Source organism: Convolutriloba macropyga, chromosome 3 (assembly GCF_964194025.1).
Source record: "Convolutriloba macropyga chromosome 3, txConMacr16.3, whole genome shotgun sequence".
Classification (NCBI taxonomy): Eukaryota; Metazoa; Xenacoelomorpha; order Acoela; family Convolutidae; genus Convolutriloba; species Convolutriloba macropyga.
The window spans coordinates 26,520,905-26,546,350 of NC_134470.1; the positions used below are offsets into that span (position 1 = coordinate 26,520,905).

The window sequence follows — 25,446 nt, forward strand, 5'->3', positions numbered from 1 at the left end:
TTTTTAAATCACTTGTCCCGTCATATTTCAATTTCAGTTCAATTTTTCTCCAATCTCTGGCAGCCTCATCACTTCTGAGAATAAACAGACATAAATTGGGGAATAAATTTTGCTATATACGTAAAAAGTTTGACAGCGCAAGGGATCTTCTAAGAAGAGATAAAATTTTACCTGCAGAGCTTTTCATTAAAAAATCTCTCTTTTTAAGTTTTTTGATTCAATTAAGCGTTACAAGGAAATCAGTCAAATATCCAAAAAAAGTCAAAGTTTGGGGAAAAAATGAGATGACAGAAAATTCCCAGACTTTCCAGTTTCTTTCCGAAAAATACGTGTCAATCTACATGGAGTGACCGATCAATAGTCCGAAATTTCTGGAGAAAGTGGAACAACTTGCCAATAGAAATCCGGAAAGAAAAAACAAAAAATAAGTTTAATGAGAAAAATAACTAGAGAAATGATCAAATTACATCAACGCGTTCCAATAGATAGAGAAGTACAAGGTTTCAGAAATTATTTTTACTAGTATTTTAAGGACCAAACTTTTGGTATGCTTTTAAAGTGATTGTTAAATGTAAATGTTTCACCAAACTTTTGTTATGGTTATAAAATTTTAAATTTACCTTTTATGGATTTGAGAAAATTTAGTTCCGGGAGCTTTTCTTTGTTGTCGAATGCAAGTTAAGTGAGCGCTTAAAGCTAGGTGTCAGTTTTTTTAAATTTCTCAACCAATGATATTAGATGATGGGTTTGTATTTTATTACGTCTATTTTATAGTCGTTACCTGTAATTGGGTCCATTTTTCAGATACATGAAAGTATGAGTTCGAGGAGATATTTTTCGAGATCTCCAGTCCCGGGTGAGCGGTCAAGGTCATCGAGGCCTCCTGGATACCGTGCATTGAGTCCAAATCGCAGTTCTCATGGAAGAAATTATTATAGTAGGAGTCGTACAATTGTAAACGGCAGCATGCCTAGCCATCATTTGAGTTCTTCTGGAAGTAGAGGATGGAGTCGACCGATAGAGCCTTCAATTCAGGGAACAGCCACGGCTGGTAGTGAAAGAAAGGAGGTATCGAGCTTGTTATCCCTCAATGAACTACCTGCGAGGGAGAGGTTACTGGTTCCAGAAGTGTTAGACGCCGAAGAGACAACAGTAGTGGAGAAGACTATTGACGCTTTCAAATCACGAGGTCATTTCGATGACTTTAGAAAGGAATTTCTGGACGCCATGGAGAAAATGGTAGTGTTTAATTAGAACCCTATAATGTAATTTAATGTTATGGGTTTTAGAAATCATATTGAAATCAGTTGATTAAGTCACAAAGAGTCATTCCATAAGGCGACCCATTTCATTGAAAATCGGGAAGGTTCATTGAAATTGGCTAAAAGTTGGAAGACGAGCGATTTTCCAAAGGAAATTGTGTTTTGCTTACTAATTGGAGCAATGTTGCAATCAAATTAACGGTCGGTATCCTTTATTCAACTCCATTACATTACGCGGCCTACTGCTACGAAATGTTTCATTACATGGGAAATATTGTGTTAATATAGCTGGCGTTGCAAATTTTTGGGGGATCACATGAAAAGATCGATCCGAACATTCGATGAACTGCAATTAATTAAAATTGTAAGAAGTGCTCTCAAAAACTGTTCCTGTGTGTTCACTGGACATAATTAAGTCATTTTGCTTGTTTTTAGGCGTTGAAAGTTCTCAAAATTAAGTTTCAAGACTTAACGTTCTACAAAAGTGCTGGCCTTTGGTTAAGTGTTTTTGACATTTTTGCTTTTTTTATTCTCTAACTCAATTTCCTTGAATTAATAAACAAACTTAATTGAAAACAAAAGTGCACTGCTCTCATGTTTTATACATACTACTAATTACTGAAAAGTCATACTGTAAAGTCATACACCTAACCAGCGGGTCCAGGGACCACTCCTGAACCTAGATTGCAGCTTAATCAGTCTGCTATAGTCTGGCTATGAAATTTGTGCAATTGTTGCCTGAGAAAGTGACAGTTGAAGCAACCTGTAACTTTAAATAATGATTTAGACATAGCATTCCAGAGAGCTAGTCTGATAGTTTTTTTTGCTTTAAATGGCTATCTCAAATCTTCTTGGGAACTTTACCTGAAGTTTTGGTTTGAGGCTCTGAAAGTTTTCTTTAAAATATTAAGAGAAACCCTATTTTGCAACCTGATATCTTCTTAGAAAACGAATAATTGGGGGTCATAATTGAAAAAATAAAAAGGCCAAGCAGGCATAGTTGCTTCACTCATTGCATGAGGTCGAAACATAAATGCGATCAAAGGAGGATGATCCCCACTCGAAGCAGCAGTATCTGTTACTCAAAATGTTAATTTTCGAAAAGAGCGATTTTGTGAAATTTGAAGTGCAAGGAACTTCGGTCCACTGTTTTCTGTGGTGTGGGGATTTATCTAATTATTCAACTACACAACATTTATTTAAATCAGTTTGTTGGCGGTTGAGAATTGTGACTTTATTTTAGCCTAGATATAAGAGTCTGAGGTACATGGTTATGTCAACGGTCTCGAAATACACAGCCCGACAGGGTCCGTTTCACCCCGGCATGAGGAAACCAGTAATGAGGGATGGATTGAGAGAGGAGCTAATGAGAGAGTAAGTTTGATAGATGTGAATTCCTGCAGAAAAAAAGCAAGTTGTACTCATCGACACGTATAATAAAAACGTTGTTCAAAGTTTGGAAGGTTGTCTATGTAGTTTTGTACTTAAGGTAAAACTATCATCATAACAGTCGCAATATTGCAAGTTTAAACAACTGGTAAACGGGCTCTGCCTTTAGGTCTAATGGACTATCAACATGGATCAACGACTTAGTTGATGACCTGATTGGCCCCAACATTGAACGCAGAATTAGATCCGTTGTACAAGAGACCCTTGAAGACTTCATTCCGGATGAAAAGGCTGAAGTTACATCCTACCTGGATCAAGAGAATCAACCCTTAGACCCTAATGTAATGGCTCCCGTGACGAATGGTGTGCAAGTAGGTGCTCAACGTCCTGAAAGATTACCGACACCTCCTCCGCTTGTCAAGCATTATTCGGAGCAGCTTGCTATGGCCAAAATAGAAAGTGAACGACAAGAGCAAATCAACAATCGATTGACAGGTTTGTGTAATTTGAAAAACCTAAAAAAGTAGTTGACTGCTTAATCAATGGCAACAGTTGTACTCGAGGTGAAATTTTGGGTGGTATGAGTACCAGACGCTTTAAAGAAAGATTAATTGACAAGCGTTGGGGATCTCGAATTAAGTATCCTTCATCATTTAAACTACACAAAGTGCATCATTTAAAATTTTGTTTGAAGTGTGTAATTAAATGGACAGATTTAGGCCAATGAGTTTGATTTAAGTCAATACTTATTTTTAGACGTCTCTGTTATGCGATATGATTCTAACGCATCGCAACAAGTTGGAGTTCCTGTGGACATGGAGGAGGACACGGTTGATACTGGTGGTACCGGACAATCGCCTATTGCTCCAGTCCCAATTGATGATGAGGTGGCGAATGTGACTCAAAGTGCAACTGTAAACGAAGAGGCCAAGACAGCAGGGGTGATGCCACAGCTTCTTTTCAATCAACTGGCTCATTTTTCAAGTTTGTTCCTTTTTTTTAATCTTTCAACTAAACGCGAGTTACCTGTTGACAACAGAAAGGTCGCTGGCTTTAATGACAATTTTACGGCGTTGAAGATGTTTGATTGATATTGGGCATAGACCTGAACAGAACAAATGTTCAAAATTTCTTGAAGTAATGGATGAATAATTATGCGATACAATCTTTTTTAATCTCGTCCCAGAACGATAACAATCTTTATTTGGGTAAGCGCTTAATCACGCGAGGAAAAGATCTGAAGTGTAGCTTTGTTCTTAGGCTTACTTAAAAAATTGTATGTTTCCATGAAGTTAATCTAAAAATAAATGGAGGGTTGAATTTCTTTTTAAAATGGCATCATTTGTTAGCTGAAATGTTTTAATAGCCGCACAGCGATAGCTGGGGCTATTATTGCGCTTCTCTTGGTTTTTTACAATTCAAAGATTTAATTTACTTTTTCGTGCCGAAGCCAGTAAAGTCAACGAATTCTTTAAAAACTTTAGATTGTATGGCACCAATCCCTCTTGAAACCTTCCTTTGACAACAGTAATGTCATATTTGGCTTGTAATTAACGAGACTAGATAACAAACAGACAATAAAAGGAGAAAAATTGCGGTTACAAAGTTTTTTTTCCTTTATAAAACAAATGTTTTCAGAGTCATGAAAGCCATCAGCTATCTACTAATATCAGAATATCGGATCATCTATTCTTCCATGAAAAGCCAATGAAACCGGGTCATTGTACTGAAATTTTCATACGACTAAAAAGGCAAAGTAAAGAGGACAGTTAGACAAAATTGAAAAAATTCAAATAAATTCTGCGAGAAAGCAGTGTCGAAGCCGTTAAAATAATAATCTATATCTTCAGGGATTTTAATATTATCAATTGTGCCTTATTTTAAGGCTAGAAAACTAGAAAACGTGAAAAATGGGCAAATACCTATAAAATTTTTTTTAAAAAATGTGAAATCTAGTAATATCAAAGCCAGAAAACCATAACTTAAGGCGTAAAACCGCAATAAAGATTAAATTTGATTTCAATAGAAAGAGGAAGCCTTCTTTCATTGCTGACAATAAGCTGCAAGATGACCATATTAAGAGAAAAATAAAGTCATTATTTATTTTAAAATAAATCAAATTCAAAACGACCATACTTTCAAGTAATCAACTAGATACAACAATGTGGAGCTATTTAAGAATCCAATTGGACCTATCATTAGTGAGCTTTGGTTAGAAATGTTCTGTTGTTTAATTAATGTAGAGAAGATCGAATTTTTAATAAAAAAGACTGACTGATTACAATCCGAAATATTTTTGGATTATACCAGTCCAAGATTGATTCAAAACTAGCCCTGCTAATGTTGTTTGTCCATTAGGAACACTTAATTATTCGAATGTTCCAGATATTGATTTTTGTTAGTTAAAAACTCAAAAATAGATGCTGCGTTTTTGATAATCAACAAATAAATTTAGCAAAAAACGGCAATGTTTTAATTACATAGCGCTCAAACGGAATTTAAAGTAGAAAAAGCCCCATTTAAAAAGTCTAAAAAGATTGTGTTAGTGGTTTTTGGGTATGTACTTCCTGTAAATTTAATCAAACTGGACTAAAGAAGCTTTTTTTGTGCTGTTTTTGATGAAGTTTTAAATTTGAAAAATTTAGCCTGATTTTTTGACAAAAAATAATAACAATAGCCTACAATAATAACAATAGCCAAGTTTTTTGTCTTTACAAACAAAAATCAACAAAACTTGCTAAAAAAAATTACAAATTTTAGCAAAATTGGTTGAGATTTAGTCAAAAATTCAGGAAAATGTGAAAATCTCATCTTTTTGATTTCATATTCTACGCTGGACAAGCTTTCCAATGATACCAGTCTCAACTCTCTACGATATATCGATCGGCCTAAATTGACCGAACAAAAAACCCCATTTGAGTATATAGTTCGTCCTACTCAAGAGGGGTCGGAACAAATATCATAAAACAAAATTTAGTTTTAGAATGATCTCAATCACATATGGTAGGCTGAGATATATCAACATCATGATCCAAATATTATGCTTGGAGTTGCTACTAAGTTTTTTTTAATAAATGCACGAAAAGCATTCAACATAAAAAATGTGTGTGTGAAAAACCAGGTTGAATTTTATGTGATACACAATTACCTCAAACGCAAAGAAAATGAACTAGATTACGTGTCTGAATGATTTGAATATCAATTTTAGAATTTTGCATATCAGCTTTTTGCTTTAAATTTTTAGTTTTTCTTTCATGTCAGCTTTCTGCCTGATAATATGTTAGTATGTGGTTCTATTGCGATCTGAAAATTGTATGAAAATATTACATGACAATTTCCGGGAGCTGAGTTATTTGGTTTCTACCATTTTCAGACGGTGAGATGTGGCGCAGTCCAAAGAGAATGAATTTTCGTCTGGTGCTTTTTCAACCTAGCTTAAACCGCTACAAGTTCTTTAGTTGCAGAGCTAAATGCTGAATGTGGCTATATTGAGGTACCCTTAGGTTTTTTGTTTTGTCATCTGAGGCCATTTTTTGTTTCACGTTTTATCACTACATTTTCCCGCTTATTCACAGGTTTTTAGAGTAACATTAGTTCTCTCTCTGTGATAATTATTTGTAGGTCAACTGCGTGATTTGGTTTTAATCGTTTCTGGTTTATCTGAAAATGACTTTTGCAGTTTGAAACTTAAATTATTAATTGCTCTCGAAAGAAGTCTGGAGCGTTTGTTGTGAATGGTTCTTTTTTATGGAACATTGTTTTGTCGTTTTTGCGCTTTTGTTCTCGAAGATTCTTTGATTTTTCGATTGACTTTGTCACTTTTGCTTAAAGCGATCGAGCGGAAGAAAATCAAAATCCTTGCTGCTGATTGGTTAAGATATCAAGCTGCCAACCTTGAGGTCCGGGGTTCAAACCCCCGCGGGGTTGTTTTTGTTGCGCCCATAAATCACGCCCTCTAAATTAAATTGCCCCCGTCTGTCGTTCGAGTGCCATTCAGCCGAAGTTAGTCAGTTTATTTTTCAATTTGGTTCATTTTTAAATAGTCATGTAATGAGGCCACGCGTTTGTGGTAGTTTTAATTAGTTTTAAGCATTTTCTCTTAATATATAAATTACAATTTAATTCGAGCTAATGTGTATCCTCCCTTCGTGAGCAAAATTTTTGTTTTACTGGTTGATAACTATAACATATACCTATATAAGATAAATGTGAGTATATCAGTTGCAGTCGCTATATTCCTGCAGTTCAACAACGTTATTTGCCTATCTTCTTTAAATTAGCTTCCGTGTTAGTGGTAGTGAGTTTGCTTTGGTGTCAATCATAGAAAGGAATCTTTTTAGTGTACCCACAAGATGCCCCACCTGAGCTGCGAGAGGCATTGTTGTCAAGCAGTGTTGCGCCTACGTCACAGTCTAGTAGTAGCAGTCAACAGAGCCAGAGCAGTGGCGGAGCTACTGTAGAAATGTCTGTGATGGTTGATGAGCCACCTACTGGTGTGGAGGACATCATATCACCTGAAATGATGGACATTGAAGATGGCGATTCCCCAGACCCCAATTCTCACCATCCCGGCCATACTACCGATGCTCATGACCGGAGGCGGAATACTATTGCAGCGAGTGAAACATGGTATGATACTATAAACTTCTCAAAAATGCGGAAGCCTAAACTTGAAAAATGGAGATTCAACTAATTCTGGATTGATATGAAACACGAATGAAAATAATGAAAAGAATGAATGTTTGTAAAGATACCTGTTCAAGTGCCCGAAGGAAAGAAAGGCTTGCGTTTATAAAACCGTTGCTCTAGTAGATACAGAATTTATGGACTAAAAATGTGCTTACTTCCTAGGTCTGCAGACGAGAGTGCTACTACCACTGCTACTACTGCTGATTCTCTTGACCAGGACTATAGGTTCATGATATTATCAGCTGAGATGCCAGTTCTCACGCCGGCGACTGCACCCTTCTCTATGGACAGTCCAGCGCCCTCAGACGTTTCTAACAATGCGGTAACGTCCAACCCAGCCTCTCCTATCAAATCGAGGTCAACCCTGGGTTCTCTGCTGCTGGAGAAAAGAAAGCTCAAAATGAAATCGGTTGTTAGCAAACCAACTCCCATCAGAAAAGGATCGAATTCAGATATTGAATCGGTACGTCATTTTGCAATTGTTTAGATTCTGTAGGTATTTTTGAGTTTCATCTGGTTGATAGCAATATTTGTTGCATTTAATTGTGCTGTGAAAAGGTGTAATTAGCACACATCTTATGAGATTATAGCGCAGATTTTAGTTAGTTTAACGTGCACCTTAATGGGCGAGGAACTACAAGTCTGGGCAACATAGCACATTGCAATGGATTATTCGAAAAAAATGCGAGAACATTATATTGCTCGAATTTGTACCGATGATTGTCCAAGTTTTTTGAGGGCGTCTAAGAGCAATGTGGGTGATATTATTTTGAGCCTAGAGTTTAACTTTAAAAAAATTTCAGTTTTTGAAAGAAGATTTTTTGGTTATTTTGACTAATTTTCTACATTTTGTGCTGGATTTTGGTCATTTTTGATATAATTTCGGCCATTTCAAATCAATTTTGAATCATTTTCTCCAGACACTTGTGTCATTTCCTTTCCGTCTGCATCTAGAATTTGATTTAATGAAAGATTTCAAAGTTGCGTTTTTTTTTTAAAATCACTCAAGGTTGAATTGATTTGAGCGCTCTGTTCATGGATATTTGTCATTTTGTCAATATCTTGACGGTAAAATGGCAAAGCCTTATCACATTTCTCATCTCAAACTTTTAATATTCTGGATTTGTTGGGGTATTTATTTAGGCAGCTGTTTGTAATTAGACATAATTCGATATGCAATTAATTTTTCGTCGGAATGACGTATCTATCTTTATAACTTTTAATGTTCCTGATTCATTTAAATTGAAAAAGTTTTTGTGTTAGTTTGAATTCTTTTGTGCTCAACTATTAACTTTCTAATTTTCGTCTCGTCCTTTTCACTTTCCTTCCTCAAAAACTGGATAAACAGGTAAAGCACGTGGGTTTGACCCCTCCCCTCCTCCTCATGCTCACCCACCCCACCCTCTCAATTAAGCTAAAGCTACCCTCTCTTTCGAAACATATTTGTTCATATTTGTTTTTGAGAAGATAAAGCAATCACCCCCAATCATCACCCCTGCACATAGTTGAGATTTGTTTTCGAGAAGATAAAGCAATCACCCCCAATCATCAACACACACACACACCGTTGCACCACCCCCCTCCCCCCGCTGCGCTCACCTCGTGCCCCTTGGCACCCTCACTAAACCGTAGCTAGCTACGGACGGAGCGGACCGCTCGCCGGTCGTTTAAGAGAAATTCACTTGACGTTCGTCGGTTGTTAAGTCGCTTGAATTCATACCAGTTTTTCTCAACTTTTACCCTATTTATTTTAAAAAATTTTTGGCGGATTTTTGAGTTATGCCCTTTTGTTGCTTATCTTGCTTTTGTTGCTTGTAAATCTGTATAATAATCGTTTCTATTGGCCTTCAAGTGAGGCCTTTTTTGTTTTTCTTTTACCTCATTTGTTGTAATTGTTTTTAAGTTTTATTTTGAAGACTCCGATACCAATCGTTTTTGAAATGTTTTAGTGAATTTCTGAATGTTGGCCTTATTCAATTTTTATGCGCGTCTTCCAGCTAATAGAATTTAAAAGGATTTCTTAGTCAGTGTTGTAGGCTATGCTGTATTTGATAATATCGTTTTTTTGTTATGCCTTTTTTGCTTTGAGGCCACTAATTTTAAAAAAGCAGGCAATCTAGGGAAGCGAAGGGTCAATAGTTCTATAAAGTGTTGTCAATGCGACACTAGTTCTTTTTGGAAAAAGTAAATATATTTCAAGATGTTCTAAGATTTTGTGTAATTTTGCGCAGGTAAAGACTGATTCTTTATTGACTGATAAATTTTAAGTTTGCTGGAAAAATGTTTCTGTTCAGGCCATAAGTTTCTCCAGTTCTTTGGATTGTATTTCAGGAACTGTCCTATGTGTTTCGCTCTTTTTTCCTTTAACATTTCTTCACACACAAAAGCTCAAAAATCAAATTTTGTTGGATGACTTCCCCCTCTCACTAAAGGCATTTGCTCGCGTGACGTCACTAAATCTCTGTAGAAGAATTTTAGGTCATTTTCGTGATTAGATTTTGATCATATTGACTTACACTCAATAAAATGACTCTTACACTTTATAACTTAAGCTTAATTTGAATTAGTTTAAGGCAAAGGAATACATATGTGAATAAAGGTCCATTAGAAAGTTGCTTCTATGGAGTGGATTTTAACAAGCCTTATTATTTTATTGCTGAATGTTTTATTTAGTTTCGATTGCTGTGTCGATAATTTTTTTAACTTATATCTCTGTGTTGTACGACACTCAAGTCTTTCGCAGCTTTTGCGGCAGCAGTCTGTGGATACTTTGTTTATCTGAATAGCGTAATTGGTTGATTTCTGATCACAGTTGTGTCATTTCTCTATTTCACCTTTAAAATTTCGTGTTACTCTTAAATTTCTTCAAAGTTTTTTAGGAACAGAGATCAGTGAAGTCTGCTGATAGGATTAATTTGATTTGAATTTCGTTTGTTTACCAGCGACATAGCATTATTTAAACAAAACAGTTAAAGAAAACTTAAGAATGGACGGACGCTTGAGGAGTACTGCTACATTTCGCATTAGGCAAGATATTTATGAAAACCAAATGAGTTACAGGAATTCATAAATTAAGTTGAACACTTCTTAGCTATCCTGGATATATAAGTAACTAAAAGATCTTATAAATGTTCTGAGCTGACCTTGAGTCCCTTCTCTCATGATCTCTGGCATTAAATTATTTTATTGAGTGAAAGTATGCTATGCTGTCGTTAAACCGCAGCGAATTTTTGGAATTCAGGGTTTTGGAATTGGGCACTGGTAAAAGTTAGTTTGAAACTCCTCTAGTTAAACGATGGTTGCTGGGAAAATCTTATTTAAGCTGACTCGGGCTTTTTTTTGAGTTCATGGAACTTGAATTTGAAAATATTCTTAGCAAAAATTTTGTAAACGGTAAGATGAGGTTTTGTCGTGATATCCCTTATCGAACCCATTGTGGTTTTAAAAAATTGGCCCAACGATGTTCTTAATTGGCCCGTCGAGATGTGTCTTCAAGGTGTTTCCGAGAGCGTATTCTATCGTAGATTTAACATAGGATTGTATAAACTTATCATTTGACTTTGTGAAATGATTTGTTGCCCTATAGGCAGCAACAGGAATTTTTGCATGCTAACTTTTTACAAGGGTATGCAAATTTCATCGATCTGTCACAATATATGCCGAATTTTTGCATTTGTCTTGATTTGAACGCTTTGGAAAATACTGTCTATGTATTCTGCTTTTTGGTTCTGCCGAGAGGCATGAGAATGGAATTTTTAGTTAACTCTTAAACAGTTTTGAGCAAATTCTCTAACGTTTTGAACATCAGCCGAAAATCTAGTACTTTCATTAACTGAGCACTATGTTGTGGTAGTATTATCCGCATACAAAACTATTTCAGAGTTCAAGTAGCATCGAAGCATATCATTAATGTATATTAGGAAAAAAGTTGGTTATAAGATTGATCCCTGTGGTACGCCGTATTTTATTTCAATGGAATTTGACGTCTTATTTTTTGTATAAACGTATTGTGATGTGTCAGAAAGAATATTTGTTTAATTCGAAGTTTTTCCTCTAAAATCTCATTGTTCTGGATCTGTCTAGGTTAACTGTTTCAAAAGCAGAGAATGACACGCTAGATAATTTCTGTTCTAATGCCTTGCAGTTGAGTTCAGAGAATTTTACTATTGCATTGATGCAATATTTTTTGGCTGGAATCCAAAAATGCTTGGGTGATTATTCTATGTTCGGTAACAAAAACTCATGATTTTTTATTAATAGCCACACAGCGATAGCTGGGGCTATTATTGGCCTGCTCTTGGTTTTTTAATTTCGTCGTCGCGATTTTTGTTACGACCATATGATGTCACAACCACTTCAAATCTGCTTTTTGTTCATTCGTTCATGCAATTTCAACTAGAGTGCGTGCGTGACGTCATTTTTCGCTCTTAGTGGAGCGAGTTTTTTTTTGTTCATTCGCGTGATTAAACTTTTTGTCACACTTGACTTACCTCACTTTCAAAAATGACTTCCTCACTTTGAAATTGAATTTTATTTACTTTAATTCAAAGAGATAAGGTCAAATGGGTGTGTAACAATCTAAATGAAGGTTATTTGAGAGCAGCTTATAGAGGCAGCAAAAACTTATTCAGATTTTTAATCAAAATATAACATATCAGCCTTCAATGAAAACAGACTACTTTTTTGGTGTGTCTTTTTTACTGTTTATTTTGAGACTGGAGATCTACGAAGCTATTGCGGCTATTTTCTGGCTATCTGCCAGCTATGTTTGATCAAACTTTCAAAAAATTTTAGAAAAAGATAACTGACTGGTTGGTCTGTAGTTTCAGGGTCGCGTTTACTGACTTCCTGGTGCAAAATAATCATTTTTGCTTTTTATTTGGTAAAGGGAAATAACCTGTTTCAAAACAGGTGTTGAAAACAGGTGCAAAGACAAAGGCTGCCAATTGCCATCTTTTTTCTTTGCTTCGTTACCTGTTTTAATCCAATTGGAGCTAGTGCTGGTAATTCACAGCTATATTGAAATTGCTTGTCATCCTAAACAGATATCGTTGTTTTTTGAAGTACTCAAAATAACCGAGATCCAGAAAATAGGGAATAATCATAAATTATACTTTATATGACGTTGCTTCTCTGATTACGATTAAAAAGTTCTCTTTAATAAAGTAAAATGAATTGGGCCGTTAAAATGATAATAACTTTTGTTTAGATTTCCTCTGAAAGTGACTTCGGTTCATCGAGTAGCAGCAGTTCTGAAAGCAACAGCAGTGGAGATGAAGAATCCGTTTCCAAAAACAACAGGGAACCTAAAAATTCTGGGCGTTCAAAGCCGAATGAAGCTCCGGAGTTGGCTTCTAAAATTGAAGCAAGCGATCGTGGCTCGCAGAGGGTATCGTCATCATTTGAGAAGGAATCTTCTCGTAAAGAAGGGTCGGATGACCACCGACAAACACATCGTGATAGAGAACCTGAATCCGACCAGCATCACGACCACGTGTCGCGTTATGGTAGACGGGGTAGACAGCCTAGAAGATATTCTCCTGATGTCGAGAGACGCCGGGGATCTCCAGGGTTCTCGGAATCACCGTCGGCGAGCAGTAGAACAACCCCCAGAAAGTCACAAAAATCTACCCCTAAAAGATTTTACCCGGGAAATTCACCAAGCATGCTTTTGAAAAGAAAACGAAGTCCGTCGCCGCAAGTCAAAGAGGAAATGGTTTCAACGAAAAGAGAGCGAACACCGGAAGGTACATTAAGATAAAATGCCATAGATATGACAGTTAGCTCATACAAAAGACCCATGATTTTTCCTATTGGGTTTCACTGTAGTGATTAATTGCTCTCGAACTAAGTCAGGCAAATATTGTGAACGTGTGTATCTTATGCAAAATTTCTGCTCAGCCGTTTTGAATTTTCGGGTAACTTTTAGGCCTTTGACTTGCGTTTTGAGTGATTAATAGCCGCCCTCATCTTCTCAGCCGGCTATTATAGCGCTCCTATTTTTTTTTTACAATTCAAAGAATTTGAATTGTATTGGGGCGCTGTCTTTTTTACAATTCAAAGAATTTGAATTGTATTGGTGCGCTGTCTTTTTTTTAAGATCTGTTCACACATTTTCATGATTTTGAAGTCAAATTGGAGTAGTGATTTTGGTCACGCCGAAACAGGAAGTGGAGCGAAAAGTCGAGTGGTTTTGCGGCGTGAAATTTTTTCGCTCTAAATTTAAAGTAGAGTGAGAGAACGGTGTTTGAACAAAAATTCGCTTTCTCGCTAGTGGTTTTTTGTTCACATGCGGCAATTTCACTCTGATTTTTACAGTGTTTTCGATTTTTTGGATCGGATTTTTTTTCGAAATGGTTTTCCCAATCCATTCATAGTCCGTTCTTGGTCTAGTTTTCTGTTTAGTCAATGAAAATTCTTTGAATTGTGTGACAGGACTTGTCCTGCTATGTTTTCTTTACTTCGTCGAACTTTTTTTCGCTTTACCATTTTGCCGCTTTTTCGACATTTTGCGTGAAATCTTTTTGACTTCTGTAGGCTAGTTTCTCTCTTCTCTCATTCTGCTAAAAGTGAATTTGAACATCATTTGCTCAGCAAAGCAATTCAAAATGAACCGAGTCAGTATAAGAAATTGAAGTCAGAAATAGAAACGGGATAAACCCATAAAGCCCAATTTCAGATGCCCGCTATTTGAACGTTGTTCCTATAAGTCTTGGTTACGATCTCTTATGCTTATTGGTATTGATAGTAGCCCCTGTAGCCTCTCTCTAAGAAACAGAAGTATGTTCAACTACGAAATGCCATCAAAATATATCGGACTTAAAAAATGTTTTTGTACAAAAATTTTTTTTTTTCAATATCTTCTATTCTTTCAATCCCAATCATGCTTATTGGAATCAACGGCGGCTATTTTCCGGCAATCTGCCGGGTATGTTCTAAATTTCTCTCTCATTCGCAATTGTAAACAGCTGAACTCAATTGGAGGTAGTTTTCTACTAAAATTCAAATTAAAAGACGAAATTAGTGTCATTTATCACTATGAATCTTAATATTGTAAGATCTTAACCTCTAATGTCGTCATTTAAAGTTCCTTAGTGGGCCACCCGCCCCCTCCGTCGACTGAAGCAGGCTGCAATAGATTTAGAGCTCCCACTAGTTGTTCGAGAGCAATTTTTCAGATATTAGTCGGTTCTTTCAAAACAGTAGATGATTTCGTATTTTTCAATCGTTTGTTGCTTTAAACTGAAAGTATGGCTGACTTAAAAAGCTTATCATGTAATGATGAATTCTATGGGGATCTCGATATTAACTTTGGGCTTAAAGAACGAATTTTGCTTTTCAACTTCCGATTTTTGTTGCCTCTGCGTTTCTAGTTATTGCTTCCATTCAAAGTTTTAAGCTTGAATGAAAGATATGTTTGATATGCAATTATGTTAGTATCCAAATAAAACAAATGAGGTAAGATGAGGCAACATTTAACTTAAGTGTATGAGGCGTGAGACTTTCTTTTAGAGAGGAAGCCGTTTAAGCGTGAGAAATCAGAGCAGCGTTATGAAGAACGGAGTCTGAAGCAGGAGCCAGTTGAGAATCCATTACGACACAGAGAACAGAGATCACCGAGTTCATCAAAAGTTGTGGAAAAGCGAACGCGAAAAGAAATGCCAAAAGTGCACTTGTCAAGCAGGAGCGCTCGAAATGATCAGGAGCCTTCAGATCATATGTATCGTGCAAGTGATCAACAGCCGCCAATTTCCAGTCGTGATAGAAAGGATAAGAATTATTTGACAAACGAAAAAGACAGACGCTCAGCCTCACGAGACGCTAGCAGTCAGTCTGAAATAGAGGAACCGAAATCTGAAGTCAAACGTCTCGAAGCGCGGGAGTCGAAGTTTGATCAAAAAAGAAGCGAAGATCTTTATAGTAACTCAGAAAAAGACTTCAAAGAGAAGAAATCGAAGGAATGTGTTAATGATAAAGTTGAAGTAAAAACTCCACCTATAGAGGTCGAGGATGCATCTGTAAATGCCTCAACTGAAGAGTACCAGCAAAGTAGTAACAAAGAGACCACCACTGATGAAAGTAAAATGGACATCTCCATTGACACAGATTCTAGTCCTAAAAAGGAAAAGGAGAAAGCGAAGAAAGAAGCAGAAGATTTAGAAGAAGGCGAAATTTCAGATGACTCGGACTCCTCGTACAAGCCACCGTCAGAAATTGGATCGCCGACCTTTTCTAAATCAGCGACAAAAGAATCTTCGCCGCCCTTGAAAGCTACTAAACTGCACAATGATTTGTCCAAGTTAAAGGCTGAGTTTCCACCAGCTCCTCCCCCTCTTCCTCCTTTGAAGAAGAAGCGGAAAAAGGGAAAGCGCTCAAGCGAGTCAAGCAGTTCGGAATCAGACGACAGTGATGACAGTCTTATCGAGCGTCTCACCAAAAAGGATACCAAGAGCCGTCCTACGACCCGACCACCACCTATTCAGAACTACCCTTCAAATGAAATGATGATGATTAATAATGACTACAGCAGACCACCGCCGACTTTTGGGGGTGGAGGTGAAGGTGGGGGATATATGTACAGTGCCATTGTGGACGATCGTGACGAGAGAAAGCGAGGCAGCTTTGGTCCGCCTCAGATGATGAGTAAAGTGGTATCTGAAAAAGAGATGACCGCCATGATGTCGAGACAGTCACAAAGAGGTGGTCGCAATAAAGACTCCTGGGTTAGTGTATCGATTTCACTCAGAATTAGCGTTTGTTGCAGTGATCCACTGCGAATTAACAGTAGGTAAAGTTGCTAATTAGTTTTAATTAGAACCGAAGCAATTTACAAAACATTTTTTTTTAAATCCGAGCAAAACCTTTCATTTTTAATAAACTTTTAGTTAAGGTTAACATTTTCCGAAGAAGTTGAAATGCAACTTATTAGTCAATCCGAAAAAAGTCTTATTTTATTGAAACGATTCGAGAAAAATTAACAGTGAATAGTCTAATAGATTTTTGTGATCGCACTAGAACGGGGCAAGTATGAGTCTACGTGATCGGTATAAGGTAGGAATGTCCTGTTCTTTTACCTCTTGTTGTCGCTCTGTTCTTACCACCAACAATCCTTTCTACTCCGTTGCAATTCGTCCCTATCCCAGACATTCAAGATCTCGTCAAAGTAGTACAGACCCTGACTCCTACAATACACGGAACTGCATTCGTTCTGAGAGAGTTCCTCGCCAGTACAAAGAAGATGAGCAAGTAAGCATCTATGAGTCTACTCATCACTCTAAGAGAACACCTCTAAGAGGGTGACTAACAAAAAGACAAGATTCTACTAAAGTGTCATCATTTATAGATAGTCATAATCATTTATGAAACTTCGCCCTTTCTAATGTTTTCCTTTTGTTTACAGGCAATAGTTAAGGTTCTTAGCTGAGTTAAGGCTTTATTTGAGGTTCGTTGCAATTATTTGGTCCTGTTTTCAGCCTTTATTGATCTGATGGATTTGACTTATTTCCTGACTGACTTTTTTGGAATATCTTATAGAATTCGAAATTACTTCAATCGGTAGTTGCTCTAAGACGAGAAGTGTGCACCAATCATTCTTTGTCTTTCTATGCAATTTATTGATATTGATTGATATTGATATTTATTGATTTTTAGGCTCTTGCCTTCTTCCTGTATTCCCCCAAGTTTTCATCATGAAATTGGCCTCATTAATAGTCGTCTCATCTCAGCCATTATAGATAATTTTACTCAATCTCAGTTGCTAGTATGATTTTGAAGCATATTTATCAATTTTAGGCGATTGACTAGAATTTTATAATTGACTTTTTTATACATAATAATTCCTGTTTTGTTGGGTTTTCAATTTTCTCCGCAATATGCATGTTCTTGCTCTAGAAGTTTAAAATTTTTGCTTTGATTTTTAATCAATATAATTGCTGTTTTTGAAGACTTCTTTGTGGAGCACCGTCTTTCGCCAGGTTTCTTTCAATCTTTCTGGGGTGTTCTTTCAATGTCCCTAATCTTGTGCTGTATTATTTCTTTGTGAAGAGCAGGATACCTAAGGACAATTTTAGTTTGTAGCTAGAATGATGAAGAGATTTTCACTCATCGTGTTGTTAACGTTTTTCATCTGAAAGGTTTCGAAAAAAAGGGCCACTTCTCAGAATTTTTTCAATTTTTTCGTAATTCAGGTCTTTTTCTGAACCGTGAAATAATAGTTGCCAGATAAGGCATAAGCATTGTAGGTATCCTGTCTGAAAAAACCCTCAATTAATATGAAATTTATAAACAATATTTTTGAAAAATATCTTTTTTTTCGGTATCTAGATCAAAGCCTTTTCCTGACCGTAAAAAGTATTTTAAAGTTAATATTGGCTCGTTTTGCAGGAGTTTTATTCAGAAAGTTTTGCGAGAAAATTTTGACTATCTGTAAACTCTTGATGGTTTTCTCAATAAGTTGGTCTTCTTACTCTTTCGACCCGATTTTTGTTTAACAATTTAAGAAACTTGTTTTTACAGCAGACTGAGGTCGTTTTTTGTAAAAATTTAATTGCTTCTTTAATTTTTTTTAATATCTTCTATAAATAGAATATCGACAATTACGAAACTCTTACAATACAATTCAGAAACTTCAGTACAAATGAAAAACGATAGAATTTTCTCAGCACGAATTGATTTTTTGTGCAGTAATGGAACACACGTGGTCGAACGAGATGTATTTCACAATGAATTCGAGAAATTTGGAAAAATTTTTGAGCTTCTAATTTTGCAATCTGTAAAGAGATTATATTAGTTTTCTTTTTAAATACTGACATTGATTAGCTATTAATTCAGTTTCTGACAGCAGTTAATCTAGCCTAATGAAACCAAGATCATTCCCGATCCTGCCGTATATAGACAGTTTGTTTGAGGATGTGCGATTTTGTTCATTTATTAATTGTTCTCAAACGAAGTTTGTAGCAATTATATTACTCCTACTGCCTTTTTTATGCAATGGGTCGTCTGGCCCATTTGACTTTTCGTCCTTAAAAATGGGATAAACAGGTAGCGCCCAGAGGTCATTAAGTTCTCTTGGAGCCTTTGAGTTCACTGGTCTCGAAGTATGCGATTCACAGAAACTTTTTTGTAAACGACGACCCTCACAACCCCCCCCCCCACCCCAACATCAGCCCCCCGCCCCAATTCACCCCCAATTCCCACCCCTCAGGCAAAGACCCCCTCCACCGTTGTCACAGCCCCCCCCCCCCCACCGGTGCACCCCCCCCCCCCCGCGCTCACCTCACCCCCTTCAATTAAGCTAAAGCTAGCCTCACTAAACCGACGTTAGTCGGCTATGTTATACATGCTTCTCCTGCACGAAATTTGAATCAATTCGTGTAGTCGTGACTGCAAACATTTTGCTTGACCGTTTTTAGCTTTCCGAGTGACGTTTGTCTGAGACTTTTTTAATTGCCCTTGAACGAAGTTCATAGCAATTATTTTAAACGTGTTGGTCTTTGTTATGCAAATTTTTCGCTTGACCATTTTGCGCTTTTGTTCTAGAACATTCTTTGACTTCTAAAGTGACTTTTTTACGCTTTCGATCTTCATTTTTGAGTGATCTCTATTCTCACTGAAGTAAAGCTTGTTGCTATTATAAAATCGATTGCAGCAAGTGTAAAATAAGGCCCTGGTAGCCGAGTTGGAAGTGCATCTGGTTAAGGATCGGGAGATAAATGGTTCAAATCTAGGAGGGAGAAAATTTTTTTCTACCCGCCCGTCGTTCGAGAGCAATTCTTCCGGCATTAGTCGGTTTATGTTTTTAAGATCTATTCACGCTTTTTTCGGCGTTTCCACGTCAGTGAGAAGTCAAATTAGAGTGGTGATTTTGGTCACACAGAAATAGTAAAGGGAGCAAAAAATAAAAAATAAAAATAAAAAGTAAAAAATCAAATAAAATTTGCGCCAAATTTGGTTTCATTTCAATTTTAAAGTTTTGCAATTATACGGATCCTATTGTTTTTTTGGTTAGTGCGATTTCTTACTTGATAGTTTCTTTCCTAACCAATTTGACCTTAAGAACGAAACGGGATAAACGTTTAAAGCTCGAGTGCTTTAAATTTTCGACGCAGTTCTCTTCGAGATGTGCTAGAAGCAAAGTCTACTTTTCACCTAAACTATTGAAGAGGTATAATTGACAAATTTGGTAGGTTAGTTGGTAGGTTTAAGTGACACATTTTGATAGTTTGGGACCAACCGCACTACTCCCACGTTTCCCTCTTTCTAGCGATGCCTGCCTCCCCGCCTTTTAGCTTGGGCTGCTTAAGCGAAAGCCGACCTCACGTCATTATAGTCAGCAGTGCGTTAGACCTTATTCGGTTGCTTAAAAATGTTTAGTCTCACGCCTGTTTTTCATTCAATCACAAAATCTTTGAAAGTGTTTAATAGCCGCGTCAGCAATTCCAGGCGGCTATTATTGCGGTCCTAGTTTTTTTTACAATTCAAAGAATTTGAATTGTATTGGGGCGCTGTCTTTTTTAAGATCTGTTATAATCCTAAAATAGTGGAGGAACGTTTTGTCTGATGAGTAGTTGGATGGCGTTTAAATGGATTTCCACTTCGAGTAGTTTCCGGAATTCTTCCGGCTATGTTTGCGGCGTAAAATTTTTTCGCTCTAATTAATAGCCGCCCTCATCTTCTCAGCCGGCTATTATAGCGCTCCTATTTTTTACAATTCAAAGAATTTGAATTGTATTGGGGCGCTGTCTTTTTTTTTAAGATCTGTTCACACATTTTCATGATTTTTGAAGTCAAATTGGAGTGGTGATTTTGGTCACGCCGAAACAGGAAATGGAGCGAAAAAGCGAGTGGTTTTGCGGCGTGAAATTTTTTTGCACTAATTTTTAACTAGAGTGAGAAAACGGTGTTTGAACAAAAGTTCGATTTTTTTGCGGCGTGAATTTTTTTCGCTCTAAATTTCAAGTAGTTTGAGAAAATGGTGTTTGAACAAAAATTCGCCTTCTCGCTAGTGGTTTTTTGTTCACATGCGGCAATTTCACTTTGATTTTTACTCTTTTTTCGATTTTTTGGATCGGATTTTTTTCTAAATGGTTTTTCCAATCCATTCATAGTCCGTTTTAGGTCTAGTTTTTTTTAGTCAATGAAAATTCTTTGAATTGTACGTCAGGACTTCTCCTGCTATGTTTTTTACTTCGTCGAATAAAAAAATGTTTCGCTTTACCTCATTTTTCGCTTTTTCAACATTTTGCGTGAAATCTTTTTGACTTCTCTAGGCTAGTTTCTCTCTTCTCTCATTCTGCTAAAAGTGATTTTGAACATCAGTTGCTCAGCAAAGCAATTCAAAATGAACATAGTCAGTATAAAAAATTGAAGTCAGAAGTCGAATTGGGATAAACCCATAAAGCCTAATTTTAGATGCCCGCTATTTGAACGTCGTTCCTATAAGTCTTAGTTACCATCTCTAATGCTTATTGGTATTGATAGTAGCCCCTGTAGCCTCGCTCTAAGAAACAGAAGTACGTTATGTTCAACTACGAAATGCCATCAAAATAAATCGGACTTACAAAATGTTTTTGTACAAAATTTTTTTTTTAAATCTTCTATTTCAATCCCAATCATGCTTATTGGAATCAACGGCGGCTATCTTCCGGCAATCTGCCGGGTATGTTTTTGAAGCAGAGTGAGAATACAAAGTTTGAACAAAAATTCACTTTCTCGGTAATGGTTTCTTGTTCACATGCGGCAATTTAACTTCGATTTTTACTGTTTTTCCAATTTTTGATCAGATTTTTATTCTAAATGATTTCACCAATCCATTCGCAGTTCATTCTAGATCTAGTTTTTTTGTTTGAACTAGATTTCCATTTCGCCAATGGTTTTTTGTTCACATGCGGGATTTTTACATTGATTTTCTGTTTTTATCTGATTAATTGCTCTTGAACGAAGTTCAGAGCAATTATTGTAAACGTGTGTCTTTTTTATGCAAAATTTTCGCTTGAGTTTTGACTTTTTGAGTGGCTTTTACGCCCTTGACTTTTTGCCTTTCGCGTGATCTAAAATTTTCTCTCAATCACAATTTCAAGCCGCTGAACTCAATTGGAGGTAATTTAATACTAAAAGTCAAATGAAAAGTGCGCCGAAACTGGTGCCATTTTTACTTTAAATCTTAATAGTGGTATGTTTTAACCTCTAATGTGGTTATTTGAAGCCCACTATTGAACTTCTTAGTCCCATTTAGGCTCCCCTTCCCTCCCTCTCCCCCCCTTCGACTGAAGCAGGCGGCAATTGATTAGAGCTCGCACTAGTCGTTCGAGAGCAATTGTTCCGACGTTTAGTCGGTTATGTTTTTTTTGTAAATGATTTTCTCAATCCATTCATAGACCGTTCTAGGTCTATTTTTCTCTTTAGTCAATGAAAATTCTTTGAATGGTACGTCAGGACTTGTCCTGCTATGTTTTTTTAATCAATTTTATTGGAGTGAATTTTGAAGCGGGAAATGGAACATGAAAAAATTTGGAGGGACTTTGTTGATGAACAGAATGGAGAGTGGAGCGAAAAGAGGGTTTTTTTGTTCATATCGCTGTTTTCTAGAGAGCGAGAAATTGAGGTGAAAAAAAATTCTGTAAGCGAGCGAAATTTTTTTTTCACTTGCGGCATTTTCAAGCATTTTTTAAATTTATTTTTGGTTAAGAGGTTTGGTTATGATGTTGTTTTACTTTAAGGCTGGTTTTGGTTTTGATTTGAGGATTTCTGGAAAATCATATGAATTTTATGCTATTCCGGAGGCTTTACATGTATTTTGCTGATTTTCGCGCTAATTTTTTGCGTTGTTGGACGGCAGTTTTGTTTTACTGGCTCAAATGGGTATTGAAAAGACTCTTTTACTTGAGCAAATTTTTAGATACTAATTGGGTACAGTTTTGTGGATATGAATCATTTTGTGAAATATGAGGAAAAATGGCGAAAATTGGAACTATTTTTCTTAAATTTTTGCCGTTTTTCGGTTTAGACGAGTTTCTTCGCCTATTATGACTTGCCTATTGCTTTGCGATTATCTGGATACTCTATTAGCCGAAAAAATTTTTTCTTAGGATTTATATGCTTTTGATAACATTAAAAGTTTTTAACTTTTTCCAGTTTTTTTAGTGCAAATTGTTCTTCAGAGCTTTTTTTCATAATTTGGCCTCAAGGATTTTAAAAAATTCGCATATGTGGTTTTTGTAAGTATTAGTTGTTTTGATGAAGTAGTTTTTGGGCAGAGATAGTTATTTCGGGATGTCAATTTAGAACAAAACTTGATCAGATTTTTTAAATCATATTTTAACAGATTTGATTTTATTGCTTTCATTTTTGTTTTATGGTTTTGTTTGAGATAATCCTAAATTAATGGAGGAACGTTTTGTCTGATGAGTAGTTCGATGGCGTTTAAATTGATTTTCACTTCGAGTCGTATCCGGAATTCTTCCGGCTATGTTTTTAAGATCTATCTGTTAACATTTTCATGATTTTTGAAGTCAAATTTGAGTAGTGATTTTGGTCACGCCGAAACAGGAAATGGAGCGGAAAGCGAGTGGTTTTGGGGCGTGAAATTTTTAGCTCTAATTTTTAAGTAGGGTGAGAAAAGGGTGTTTGAACAAACATTCGCTTTCTCGCTAGTGGTTTTTTGTTCACATGCGGCAATTTCACTTTGGTTTTTACTGTTTTTTCAATTTTTTTTTGTATCAAATTTTTGTCTAAATGCTTTTCCCAATCTATTCATAGTTCATTCTAGGCGTAGTTTTTTGTTAGAAGCAAATTTACATTTCTCGCTAGTGGTTTCTTGTTCTCCCTAGCTGCATTTTGACATTAATTTTCTGTTTTTTTTTGTTTTTTTATCTGATTTTTTTTAGAAACGGTTATACTAATTCACTCATAGTTCGTTCGAGGTCGAGATTTTTGTTTAGCTATTGAAAATTCTTTGAATTGTACGCCAGGACTTGTCCTGCTATGTTTTTTTGTTTTGTCTAACAGTTTTTTGTTTCGTCTTACCCTGACTTTCAATGACTTCAGTGACTTCTACTGCTTTGCAGTTAAAATTTGTCTGCGTGACATCATTTCTGATCTTAGGTCGATTGCATGACTTACCTCACTAAAAATGACTTCTGGACTCACATATGGAACTTCAAATTTTTTGAACATTCACTAATTAAAGGTCAGTAGTGTGCATAAGTAGTGCCAAACTTATATGCCCTAAATCCTGAGTAATAGAATCTTGAGTTTTAAAATCGAATATTGATTGTGAAAAAGCTCCATTAGGGCTTTTTCCTTGTAGAGCAAATGTGTCTCATAAAAATGACAGTCCGAATCTAACCCAAAAACTCTAGTGGTCTATTAAAAAGCTGGTGGTCGATCTGTCGATCTTATTTCTTTATTTGTTTCAATTCATGGTAGGCCACAAGCGTCTACCGGGGCTGTTTTCCGGCAATCTGCCTGCTATGTTTCTTAATGCAGGCTGTAGTTCCCCTTTTTAACCACCATTGGAACATTTTGTTTGATCAAATTAAGGAATTGAACCTGTTCCCGTCAAAAGCTGCGTAATGCTACCTTGAATGAGAACATTTTGTGCTGGATATGAGTAGTGGGAATTGTCAAAAATTATCAATCAAAGAGTTCACAAGGGTCAGGTAGTTCTTGGTCATATTTCAAAAATTTTCACCTGCCCATTAGACCTTTTAAATATCGATAATTCGTCTATTGTCTAATCTCTGGAAGCCAAAAGTGTTATTTGTAACCCACAGCGACTCGGGTTGTTGGTTCAAAGCTTACGGGCAGGGCACATGCCAAGTTTTATCCAGAGAGCATTTTAACGAGCTGCGTTGTTATTTTCTACACCTAATTAGAATAAATGTATTAATGTTTAACAATGGTTTTGACACAAGTGTGCTTCTCTTGCCGATGTTTTTCAACATATCTCTCCACGTCTTGTAACCTACAACCGCCTTCTAGATTACGCAAATTTTAGTCAGATGAATTAATAGGTCAAAAAAGACCAAACGAAGCTTCGTAACTGCCAAAAACTTGGTTCAAGTCCGATAATAGAGATCTCTAGTATTGGACTTAAACCAAGTTTTTGGCAGTTACGAAGCTCCGTTTGGTCTTTTTTGACCTATTAATTCATCTGACTAAAATTTGCGTAATCTAGAAGGCAGTTGTAGGTTACAAGATTTGCAGGGATATGTTGAAAAATATTTTTCAATTTGGAAGCATAAGTATTGATGTTTTCTGTCTTATCAATAGTAAGCTGTGTTTAAATACTCCTTGATCAGTATGTGATCTGGTTTTTCAAGCACAATGTATAAAAGAAGTTTTCTGTTTTAGAGAGCTTTATCCCCGGAATTCCATGAAAAGGGAAAGTGGTCGCCGCCACCAATGATATACGAGAAAGCGATGCCCAAAATAAGACTCTCTGCGAATGAAAAAGATGCAATGCGGCGATCCAAGCCAAAACATCAAGAGCTCCCTCCGCCTCCGCCACTTACTAGGAAAGTTCCTTACCCTCCACCTCCGATGGCATCGTTAGATGACGATCCCTCTTCGGGTAGTGATTCGAACCAAAGTAGCAGCTCAGACGAGTCGACCAGTAGCTCTAGCTCGGGTCAGTCGACAAGGAAGTCTAAGAAGAAGGCTAAAAAACAATCAAAGAGGTCTACGCCTGGGTCTACTGAACGTCATCAGCGCAAACTACATCACAATAGTGGCAGCAAGCATGAAGTAAATACCTCGTATCGAAGCAGTTCTAAAAGGTCACATGAAATGAGTTCAAGTAAAAGCAGTAGTGGTAGACATTATGATGTTCAGAAATGGGCATCAGCTAGCAATTACAGTTCGAGGTATGAAGATACAAGCAAGCATACGGATGAAGATCAAAGGTGTTCATCACAGGCATCGAGTGACGAGGTTCTTGTCAGCAATAGTCACACGCCGCCAAGAGGCAGATAGACACTTTGGATTGCTACACTTACATGCTCTGAATTTTCAGTTGAACTGTTAAATTATATCAAACTTGTGCTCGCTATATGGATTTTAGAGTAGTATTTATCTCAAATCTATCTATTCTGTTTGCGCTTCGTTT

The 25,446-nt window shown here is 36.5% G+C and overlaps 1 protein-coding gene across 1 annotated transcript; it reads left to right on the plus strand.

The window, feature by feature from the left end:
* The first annotated feature begins 785 nt into the window (after positions 1-785).
* On the plus strand, positions 786-25,436 carry LOC142336110 (uncharacterized). Its single transcript, XM_075384659.1, has 9 exons — positions 786-1,239; positions 2,506-2,636; positions 2,821-3,146; positions 3,408-3,635; positions 6,992-7,280; positions 7,503-7,803; positions 12,550-13,087; positions 14,853-16,063; positions 24,693-25,436. Exons 1-9 carry the CDS (start codon positions 817-819, stop codon positions 25,311-25,313), a joined length of 4,068 nt encoding a protein of 1,355 aa, XP_075240774.1. The 5' UTR covers positions 786-816; the 3' UTR covers positions 25,314-25,436.
* The last annotated feature ends 10 nt before the right edge of the window (positions 25,437-25,446 follow it).